Source organism: Sinocyclocheilus anshuiensis, unplaced genomic scaffold (genome assembly GCF_001515605.1).
Source record: "Sinocyclocheilus anshuiensis isolate Anshui unplaced genomic scaffold, SAMN03320099.WGS_v1.1 scaffold246, whole genome shotgun sequence".
NCBI lineage: Eukaryota > Metazoa > Chordata > Actinopteri > Cypriniformes > Cyprinidae > Sinocyclocheilus > Sinocyclocheilus anshuiensis.
This window is the reverse complement of record NW_015542356.1, coordinates 372,582-385,019: the sequence shown is the minus strand read 5'-3', so window position 1 is coordinate 385,019 and position 12,438 is coordinate 372,582. Positions and strand designations below refer to the sequence as shown.

The window sequence follows — 12,438 nt, the reverse complement described above, 5'->3', positions numbered from 1 at the left end:
GTAATGCGTTATATTACTGCGTTACAACAAAACGTAATATACTACTGTAATATTATTGCTTTTGTAATCCGTTACTCCCAACACTGCTAGACAGTACGTAACAGTGTTTTTTGAAATCTGCAGGAATGTCCTCCTCACTATCAGGCAATTTGTTTTGAACTCCTGTGATGTTATCCAGATCGCCGTGGTGTAAATCTTCTGTGAGAAACCAAAGAATGTGATAACAGATTCATATAAAAAACTCATACATTTATCAAAGAGAATAAATCAGGTTTTAACAACTCCTTTTTTGACCTTCTTATAAGTGAGTATAATTCATCTCATAATTATGGAAAAAAGCAGTACATGGTCTGAAAAAGACAATTACACTTTTAAATATATGAATTTGCATTATCAAAATGTGATCTGCAAACAAACAAACAAACAAACAAATCAAATCACTTTTCTACATTTAAAATCTTTATGTTGTAATACTCTTTTGTCGGGCTTTAAAGAATTGCACTAATTTTCTAAGGCAATAGAAATAATTATGAAATTATTTGGGTTACACTTTATTTTAAGATGTCCTTCTTACAGTGTAATTATACAATTAAGTACTGATTAATTAACAACAAATACATACGTGACCCTGGAACACAAAACCAGTCATAAGGGTCCATTATTTTAAATTGCAATTTATACTAAATAAATGAGCTTTCCATTGATGTATAGTTTGTTATGACAAGACAATATTTGGCTGAGATACAACTATTTGAAAATCTGGAATCTGAGGGTGCAAAGAAATCTAAATACTGAGAAAATCGCCTTTAAAGTTGTCCAAATTAAGTTCTTAGCAATGCATATTACTAATCAAAAATTAAGTTCTGATATATTTATGGTAGGAAATTTACAAAATATCTTTACTTAATATTCTAATGATTTTTGGCATAAAAGAAAAATCAATAATTTTGAAGCATACACTGTATTGTTGGCTATTGCTACAAATATACCCGTGCTACTTATGACTGGTTTTGTGGTCTAGGGTCACATATAGGATTAGAATTAAGTTTTGGTTTAGGGTTAGTTGTAATTATGCATAATTACTGTCACTACTACACTGCACTTTAACACTGAACTACTGTACTTCTTACTGTAGTAACTACAGTAAGTAGTACAGTAGTTCAGTGTTAACTAAAGTGTTACTAAATCAATTCCTACTTGTGTGTCAAAAAGCACTCTTAAATTCAAATTGCATTTAATATAAAACTTTCTGAAATGTTATTTTCCATAAGTGTCTTTTTTTTATAAGTGTGCAAAGTGTATTACTTTTTCACTGACTGTCACCTATTACTAGCCCTGCAAATATGAAAACCGTGACAAATTGTACAGTTTTAAGTCCAATGTCAACTGTTTATCAAAAGCAAATAGAGAACGAGTGTGTGTGTGTCTGTGTGTGTGTGTGTGTGTGTGTGTGTGTGTGTGTTTAACACAAGCGAAAGCCAGAGCCGTTGGGCAGGTGGGACGTGGCTGTGTAGATAACACTCATGGCTGAGACTCAAGCATTTTGGTGGAAAGTCCTTTTGGTGACAACAGCTTCTCAATGGTCTTTTACCATAGCCTCATTTCCACATCAAATGATGAGGAATGGGATACTACCCATGGGGTAGAGAGTAATGAGCACCACTCCTTTATTCTTGTTCTCGATTCCTCTGGCTTCTTTAAGAGGAGGGAAAGTCCCAGATGCTTTAAAGATCCTCCCTTTACCAGACACATAGCTTCTCCTCCAAACTAGCAGACAATTACAAGGCTATTCTATCTTGTCCATTCTCAAGCTCACTTACAAGCCCATTAACATTCACTTGATAATGGACTCAAATGGCAAAAAGGGTTTCTTTTGACTGTGCTTTGCCTAAAATAGAACTAAAAGCCTTAAACATCAAGGTGTACAATGGAGCCTTTATGGCCTGGGTTTTGATGGGCAAAATAATGAACTGTATTGCTGTTTAAATGGAAAGCTTTTTTTCTGCATAAATGCGGTGGTGTTGTACAACTACTTCAAAAACATGTATGTATAGCTGATCTTGGCAGATTCTACATAACAAATATGGTCTTTGTGTATATTTGAGCAGCGGTTCCATGGGTCGTGACAGGGAATTGAGAACATTAGCTGTAATTGGTTCAGTTCTGCTGTTATAGGACTGTGATCACACACTTTTTAAGGCTCAAAACATTAGGAAACACTGAGGTCTAATTGATTACCAGTAAAAAAGACAAACTAAAACTGTAATTCTAGCAATGCATTGATGCTACATTACTGAAATTACTGAAAACTTCTTTATATTTCCATTTTTATCAAGATTTAAGGTAAAATAGAGCACTCTGGAAACTAAAGTGCTGTTTAACCACTCTACCATGGTAGATAAAATTATTTAATGTATTAAATTTATTTAATAATTTATTAAATTGTATTAAGTATACATAATAAATAGAAAAAATAAAAACAATAAATATTGCATTTAATATAAAGAGAATTTATTTAATAAAACGTGATGTTAATTTAATTAAAATTAAATAAATAGATTATAATTAATTAATTAATTAAGCAGCACAACTTTTTTCAATGCTTATAATAATATGAAAAGCTTATTGAACACAAAACCAGTATATCAGATTTCTGAAAGATCATGTGCCACTGAAGACTGGAGCAATGACTTCAGAAAATTCAGCTTTGCCAATACAGGAATATATTACATTTGGAAATATATTACTATAGCAAACAGTTATATTAAATTGTAATAATATTTTAGAATTTTATTGTTTTACTGTATTTTTGATCAAATAAGTGCAGCTTTGTGTGCATTAGAGACTTCTTTCAAAAATATTTTAAAAACATACAGACCCTGAACTCCTTAACGGTAATTTAAATACAGTTGTTCATTATTATTAATTAGTAATATATATCAGTGTTACTGGAAATTCCTGTTTTTTTCCCCCTGTGCATGATAACTTTTATGGATATGCATGAACTTTCATCATGTTTCACGATACATTTATGTTTAATGTATTGGTTTATATTACCAAAAAACTACACTTACAATCAGATAATTTAAAATCAATTGTAATTGCAAAGAATTTAAAAGCCATTATCAACTCAATTCTAATATCCTTGTGTACTAATCTTTCTTATACTGCAGACCTGGAATTATGTACAGTACAACAAATATTGTTCCCTCTTATTTAAAAAACTGCTTGTGACACTTCTCAATTTTCATGTCATGTGTGTTTGCATTGTCACTTATAGGATAAAAGTGTCTGCTAAATGAATAAATGTTAATATAACCGTGACTACCAGAGAAAGCTCAAACTCAAAGTATTCCATAATCTTATTAAATGTTAACAAATCCATAGTCAATAATTATGTTTATGTTTTTTTTAACAACAGCACAGCTTTAACCATCTATGTTGCCAAATGAGTAATGTCTTGGTAGTATTTAACAGGAATTAAACATTCATCTTCCAGTATATTAACATTTCATTCAGTTTTTCCTAGTCTGCTGGCTGATGCAGCAGGCTCTGGTTTGTCTTAAGACACTACTGTTTATAAATGCTACTGCACTGAAAACCGAAAACAGCCATGTGTTAAATTAGGTTTATACAGACTGCTACATGTGGTTAATGCACTGTTAAGTTTAGGCTACAAGCTCCAAGATAAACATGCTTTTTTATGACCAAATGTAACAGCAGTTTATACTCAAATGCCTGAGACCTGCCAAACCATTGGACAATATCTACACAGGCACAGGAAAAGTGCAAAAGATAAATAAAAGAAGTTAAAATAGTTAATCTAGGTGTATTTAATAAAATACTATATACTATTGCATTTTATATTTAAACAGTTTGGAAATTAAAAAGTAAAGAACTACAATTCCTAAAACCACTTCTTATTCTTTGTCTTACAAATTGATAGGAGCTCATCATTTAAGGTTACAAAAACCCCAGCTTTTATGAACATCACAAACACATATAATGTCAGATATAAGACATGAAAACAGTGTAAAAAGTTGAAACTATTTGATATGAGTTATGTACAGAACTACTCTAAACATATCTCCTCTTCATCAGCCTATGATCTCCTAACCGCAGAATTGTGCATTCAGAAAACAAAACAAACATTATAAAAAAAAAACCCGAAATTTATGTAAAAAATAAAAGGTTAAAGGAATTAGGCTAAAGAAACAAGTTTAATTTTTCATAAATTTATAGCACCATCATTCTCAGCTGCCTGCAACTTCGCACTTTAATGGAAGTTGGCTTGGTGGTTTTGTAAGAGGATTTGATAACTGTAAATATAAATGGATGCCGTTGTAACATAATCACTTACTTTACATTTGGTGCTAGACAGATGTGTTAACAGAGAAGTGTTAAAGATTGAGAATTCTGATTCTGATTTTTCAGTATTTTATATTCTTAAATAAATCGAACTGAATGCAGTACTGAATTAGGGTTTGAAATAATACACACTTGGCATAGAAAATTATTCTTATAACCTTAATAAACTTGTTTAATTTTCACTGTATAGAAAATGATTCGTACTAAACTTTGATAAACTTCAAACATGTTTAAAAAAACATAAGAAAAAGATTTACCTGTACAGTACAACCTTTTGCATGTAACACTAGTAAAACTAACCTTTATCACAAAATAAACATATTTTAAAAACTTTAACGGAGAAAACACATCATAATAAATGCTTTATTGCTCCTCTTTTGAGAAAAATATAACATACTGTTAAATTATTTAAAACTCTTCCTTATATACAGTATAGGACATACAGTACAAAACTATACAACCAGCAATACTTAAATATCCACAATAAATTAAAGCATTCTGTAATTTGCTGCATTCATTCCATACAACAAACCTTCCCTTTTATTGAAGTGACCTCTGCTATGTCAAGGAAAGGCTTGTAAAAGCCACCCCTGACAAATGTTGTGACTTTTACCATGATCTGTAGTCGAACCTGAGCATCTCGTCATGATATGAGCCACAAAAGTCTGTGCATGGCTCCAGAGAAGAGGCCTTTAGTCTCAAACATGTGTGGGACTGTCTGTATACATGTCCGTTTTGTTCATGTGAAGTGTCACAGCCGGTGCTTTGTAATGACAGTGGGAGCTGCTGCAGCTGACACTGGAGCAGGGCTTGCGGTTCGTTTGCATGGCCAATCTCCTGTTGCACAACCCCTGCCAGGTCTGAAGTGTCTTTGAGCTCCATACCCAAACCCCGCTAGTGATGCCCACCACTAATGACATGAAAATTTTCAGCATGAACACAGCCACTGTGGGAACCGACAAGTCCAAGGTGCAGTCCTCGCTCCTGCGACCAGGAAAGGACACGCACTTGTTTTCCAGAGCTTTGAACTTCCAGTATTCCATATTGAGCCTTTCATAGAAATAGCATATGATGACAATAGTAGCAGGCACCGTGTAGAGAATGGAAAAGACTCCAATCTTAACCATGAGCTTCTCCAGTTTTTCTGTGTTGGTGCCACCGGTTTTCATGATTTTGCGGATGTGAAAGAGCGCTACGAACCCCGTAAGGATGAAAGAAGTCCCAACAATGAGATAACAGGATAGAGGGATCAAGACAAATCCAGTGAGAGCATTACTGTCCATGCTGCCCACATAACACAATCCCGTCAACTCGTCCCCAGCCACCTTCCTCATAGTGAGGATGACTATGGTCTTCACAGCAGGAATACCCCAGGCGGCCATATGGAAGTAGCTACTATGCGCCTCAATAGCCTCGTGGCCCCATTTTCGTCCCGCTGCAAGAAACCAAGTGAGGGTGAGGATGACCCACCAAATGGAGCTGGCCATGCCAAAGTAATAGAGGATGAGGAAGACTATGGTGCACCCTGTGCTCTCCAAACCCTCCCGGATAATGTAGAGCTCTCCGTTTTCCCGATCGCAAGCAATATTCTCAGCCCCAGCCACCGAGCGGATGATGAAGGCCACCGAGTAGACATTGTAACACATGGAGAGGAAGATGATGGGACGCTCGGGGTACTGGAAGCGCTGCGGGTCGAGGAGGAAGGTAAGAACTGTGAATGCTGTAGAAACAAAGCAAAGCGTTGACCACACCACCATCCAAATTAATGCAAAGTCCTTATCTTGCCGAGACCAGTAGACATCCACCGTAGGAGTGCAACGAGGCGCGCATGACTCGCTCTTGTCCACGTACTGGAACTTCTCCGGGTTATCACAGGACCGCAAGCCGCTTGAGGTATGTCCGCTCCCTGCTGTGGGTTCCCTGGACCTCGGAAGTACTGGCAGCATTCCCTCACCTTTCTTAGTCTCAGGTTGAGTGTCATTTTCGGGAGCTTCGATGCACAATGCGTTTGGGTCGTTGTTGGTTGGCAGCTTTGAGCAATCCAATGAGTCCGGCCATCTAAAACTGAATTGTTCCATTATGGGTGAACACCTCTGTCTTGCCTGTTCACACATAGGACGGCATGCTGGGATAGTGGTGGACACTTGATTGGCGCACATTGGCACATACAGAGAGCACAGGAAAAATCGCAAGTGGACATCACATCCGTACTCCACCAGAGGAGCAAATTCGTTCAGTTTAATGCTAGCTTCCTCTTGGCTTTCATAATTCATGAAGTTGGGCATCCGTGTCATGTTGTAGCCGATTCCCTGGCACATGGGAATGGTGATGGGTTCACATTTTGATGGACGGCCGCGCTCCAAATCATACGCTCCAATCTCCAGTGTAGATCCAGCAATCATAAACTGGAAAAGTACAATCACGATCTTTGTGTAATGAGCCATTGTGATAACCTCAAGAAAATCTTAAAATGATTAGTACATCCAATGCCATGCAGATGATATTTGTCTTGTTTTGTTTATAACAGAAATTCAATTCATCCTTCATCATACAGTAACTGACACCGAATGCTCAGTTGTTTTGAAGAAAAACGATTTCATTTTGGAAATCTTCATTGTCATGTCATTGTCAACAAATCCATTGTGATTCAGTTTTAAATATATCCAAAACGTCTAAATGTAAAGGAAGTACTTTAAAAAGACAGTCAGTCCGCGCGATTAATCCGAACAATCAATAATGGATGTCAAAACCAACATCTGGTGCACCGGCACAGTATTTCAAACTTTAAAGCCCTTTACAACACGCTCTTTTCAAAAGAGTATCGCTCAATTCACCGTTCCCGTTCACATCCACGAGAATAAACTTTCAGTAACCAGCAGGACGGGTTGAAAGTGTTCATCTGTGAAATCTTCCGATGTTATGCGGCTCCACGAATGGAAACAGTGCGCTTCACGTTCACTTCTCGTTGTGCTCTTAAAAACGGGCTCTTGATCGGTGACAGACTGACAAGCTCCTCCTAAAACTCCACCTCCTCCACGATACTATAAAAATACCTCTTCACAGACAGGATCACAGCGTGCTTGTACAGGACAGAGCTGCGTTTGTTTACTAGAAAGATGTGTTGAAATAATTGAGAAGTCGCCGGTTCTGTTAGAATCACTGAACGTTACAACAAAACAAAACGGATAGTTGACATGTAGGAAAACAGTGACAGAAGTGAAATATTTTCTAATTCCTGTAAGGGAAGTTATGGACATACTCTTTATTCAACTTCAAGATATCAGGTTAAAATGTGTAAAATAGTCATTTTGGTGTTTTTGTTTGTTTTCTTAACCACTTGAGACCCGGCAAAACATTTTAGGGAAAAAATAGTATTTTTTCATGTCATTACATTGTTTAGAGCATTAAAAAATGTAAATAATTTTTTTTTTAATGATATTTCATTCATACGTTATGCTACGTCCTTGGTAGAGGACATCGGGACTCAATTTAAAATAAATAAATAAAAAGACATGAATGAACATGCATAGGCAAAAACAATTGATTTTTTTTTTAATCACCAATACATTTTTAGTTTTCAGGATTTTTTTTTTTCCCAAACTTTGTATAAAGATAATTCTCAACTATGGTATAAAAGAATGATTTGATATACCATTTTTCTTTATGCAAAATGTGTGTAAAATGGCCATAAACAGGTTTTCTCATTATATATAATGTAGCCTATCTTTAAAATAAATCTAATTTGCATATTAATGTGTTTTTGGGGCAACATGTAATGAAAAAATAAGTGTAATAATGGGAGTAATAGTTGAGAAGATTTTCCTAATAATATATAATATTTCATAGGAAAATTGAAATATAATTTCTTTCCCTATTCATTTGTTGTGTCTCCCAAAATAAACATAAAATTTAAATATTTAAAAAACATGCTTGAAATAAACATGAAATAAACATGCTTTTAGTCCCGGTGTCCTCATATGAGGACATGTATGAAATCAACGTCCTGTTTCATAACAGAAAGGCATATTTTGATTTGAAACCCCATAACATTTTCCTGAGATGTTGATTTATGACACACAGTTTAAAAATTAGTCAGATTTAAATGATAATTACAAAATATTATCATATTTCCATAAGAGTGTCACTAAATTCATATCAGACATTTCTGAAGACCAAGGAGAGGGAGTGGTCATGGTGAAACATCCAAACATTTAGTATCTCTGAAAAGCCCTGAATGTGCTCTGTACAGGACATCCAGACTTAAAACTGTGATATGTATAGTCTCAGAGAAATTCACTCAAATAGAATGTCCTCATATGTTAAGTGCCAATGTTCAAGTGTTGAAGTGTGTCTCAACATGAGGTCTTTTTTTGTTCAAACAGCAAAGTACTGCTGTCACTGTTTGAAATGTCATGTCAAACACAATTGTGACAATGGACCACAAAACCAGTCATAAGGGTCAGTTTTTTTAAATTGACATTTATACATCATCTGAAAGCTGAATAAATAAGCTGTGACGCAACTATTTGAAAATCTGGAATCTGAGGGTGTAAAAAAATCAAAATATTGAGAAAATGCCTTTAAAGTTGTCCAAATGAAGTTCTTAGCAATGCATCACTAATCAAAAATTACGTTTTGATATATTTACGGTGTGAAATTTACAAAGATTCTTCATGGAACATGCCCTTTACTTAATACCCTAATGATTTTTGGCATAAAAGAAAAATCAATCATTTTGACCCATACAAAGTATTGTTGGCTATTGCTACAAATATACCTGCGCTACTTATGACTGGTTTTGTGGTCCAGGGTCACAATTATACTATTTTTTATTATTGTTTTACCACAAAATGAGACACTGTATTGCATTATATGATACTAAAAACTGCATTTAAATATTTCATTTGAACTGCTTAAGGATTATTGAAATGGTGAAACGGTGGAATGTGATAGGCTATAGGCCTACTTGTATATTACATATACTATAATGTAATATGCTAAAAATATATCTACTACTATACCAAATCCATTTATATCAAGCTGTAATTCACTCTAAAACAGTAGTGTATGACAATGCAATATAAGACATTTATGTACGTGTTCATATAACATATATAAGTGTAAAATATTCTAAGCATTGCAATATTACTGTTATGTTTTCATTATGTATTCAAGGTCAGAAAGATACACTGTTTCAAATACTTTCAAATGTACATTTAATGTTTCATTCCCACAGTACATTTGAATAAATAAATAAATAAATGATTCCAGCATCCCTGCCACATATTATAAAGGGTTTGGAGAATGGATGGATAAATACATCTCAGATTTCCTTGCGCCCTCAAAACCCCCTGTTTTCTTTTTGTGTGTGTGTGTGTGTGTGTGCAGTGACACCAGTGCCATTCCCAAACAAATCCTTTTCTACTCCCAAACACAATTCCGCAGGTTCATCCTATGGTCCATACGAGGCCCAGGAGGCTTTCACTTTACCATTAGTGCCTGCCTGCTTATGCGTTTCTGGGGTGTACGGTAGGGAAACCACCACCTGTGACATGGCCCATCTCTCTACCATTCTCATCTGAACAGAAGAGAAGAGGAGTGCCCCTAGAGTCTTAGTGTGGGCATTTGTTATCCCTAAACTCAGCTCTCAGCCCGGCACTCAGGATGTAGACGCACTGGACATGTTCCTGCAATACAGAGTATCAGTTCTCTGGTTTTCTCATACTCTGACGGGTCAATTTCCTGCTCGTATAAATGAAACAGGATTCCTTTTGCTGGCAGTTTTTGTTTTGGCTGAGAGCTGTTTATGCACTGCTTTCCACATCCACGACCGCAAGTCTGCCATGAAAGAGCCTATTCTTCATGCTCATTGAATGGAGCAAAAATAAATGCAGAGCAATCACATCTACAAGGGCAATCAGTCAGAGATACAAATGCAGCCATTAAAGCTGGGAAGAGCTTTCCAGTGAACCACGAACATGCTACTTAGCAGATTTTATAAAAGCATCTTAGAAGGCTAATTAGGAGAAATTATACCAAAATGTCACAGCCACAAGTAAAGGAAGAAAAAAAAATGTGCCAAACTTTATGGGGACTCCAAAGGTATTAGTGACTGGGATCCAAACAGTCAGTACTCACTATACAAATCAGCTTATGCACAATTCTGTGTGTCAGTCTGATTCAGGCAGTTTTGCTAACATGAAACATGACAAAAAAAAATTTTTTTCATTTGGGTCAAAATAGATTCTCGATGATTAAAAAAAAAAAAAATAATAATAAATAAATAACATTTTTCATAAATAAATATGTTTTATGTTTCTGTATTTATATTGATTTCATATGTCATGTGGGGTAACCATCTTTTTATTTCTTTATTTAATTATTTATTTATTATGTCTTTTGCAACTTACTGTACAAAGATACAGGTACATTTATTTATTTGCTCACTCAAACTGGCATGAAAGCAATCTTTTTCATCAGTATCAGTTGACAGTAAATATCATTCCAAATCATAAAAGTAGGGAGCATGGCCACTAGTATAATATCCACTAAATCTTAAGTAGAACCATTCTTTATCCTGAATAAATCTGAATTAGAATGATCCAGACGTGAGTGATCTCATCCTGTTTGTGTATGAGTGCAGTATGATCATGAATATTCCTAATCTAACCATCAGCCTGAGGCAGGAAAGGCCTTATGTCTTCACACGACTCTTATTTGAGCACAGTCTTTCTGGCAGTCGGCAGGACTAGCCAGTCCCGTCCAAACTATGAGAACAACAGAGGATGCCAAGGAAAGCGAATACTTTTTGAAAAATAATGGCTGAATCCGTTGTGCTCAATTTGCAGCATTAAAGTCTCAACTGGACATGCCATAAAAAATTACATTTACAAAAAAGGACTTATATAGAATATTCACACACACACACGCTCACTGTCGAACGATGGAAAACAACACTATGGCCCACACAGGGTTATGAATGACAGTGCAGGTCAGGTTCTATGCATTTCTATGCACTTTGTCATAGTTGTAGATTTTAGGCTTATATATCCTCACAGGACACTTTACATGCCCCATAAGGTATTTGGACACATAAGTCATGCTTAAAAATGTACGAATGTCATTACTAAACCATATCCCAAAGCACAAACGAAAAAGCAGCTGTTTGATCATAGAATATTGCAGGACTTTCCAGGTTGTATCTATTCTAGAGGATATAGTTAAGTGGCAGGTATGGCAAGGTTTTCAGTGAGTATCTTTAACCAGTAGATTAAAATAAATTGGACAGCCTAACACTCCTACCTCATGCCAGCCTCCCCCTGCTTGGGTTTCCAGCAAGTCACAGACACCTAACAAGTCCTATTAATACGGTGTGGATGGCAACAGGAATCAGGTGTCATCTCACTGGCTTGAGTTCACAAGACTGTGGTGGGGTATATGCAGACAGACTGTGACATACTGTCTGATACGTGCCAGTACCTTGACTGTGTTGGATGGAAGGACTCTGGTATTCACTATAGTCAGGGTCCATGAGGTGAGGTGTCAGCAAGTAGGGAGCAATATTTCATATTTCCCTGTAACCTTCATAGTTGGAATGGGGAATAATAAGGTTTTAGTCTGTTCAGTCCAATAAGAGGTAATTGTGTAAACTTTCTTTTGTTACTCTATCAAGAATCTTACATTTTTTATATTTCTAAAAATACTGCAATAAAACATTTTGAATATTAAAACTTTTTGGCCTAAAAATATGCAACAAAATGGGATTCAAAAATAATTTATTCTTCAGTGGTTCAGCTGTCCCCTTCACATTTCACATCAGGGGCCAGTTGCATAAACAAAGCCACTACAATATGTTAAGACTGTCTCTTAAGAACTAGTTTGACTACTTAGCAGTTAACCAAGTGGTAACCAGTCTTACTTTTCAGATTCAAATTAGACCATTCCACCCTTTTATGTAGCTGACTTTACAAAGTTATGAGCACTGTGCTTGAAGTAAAAAAATTAGATTACTTTTAAGACTAGTCTAAGAGGTTTATGCAACCAGCACCATGCCCCCTTACCAATCAAATC

General features: G+C 35.7%; 1 protein-coding gene across 1 annotated transcript; it reads right to left on the bottom strand.

The window, feature by feature from the left end:
- Window positions 1–4,927: 4,927 nt before the first annotated feature.
- On the bottom strand, window positions 4,928–6,837 carry LOC107691792 (frizzled-9). The gene has a single exon (XM_016490602.1). The coding sequence runs from the start codon at window positions 6,810–6,812 to the stop codon at window positions 5,067–5,069; it is 1,746 nt and encodes a 581-aa protein (XP_016346088.1). The 5' UTR covers window positions 6,813–6,837; the 3' UTR covers window positions 4,928–5,066.
- Between the last annotated feature and the right edge of the window lie 5,601 nt (window positions 6,838–12,438).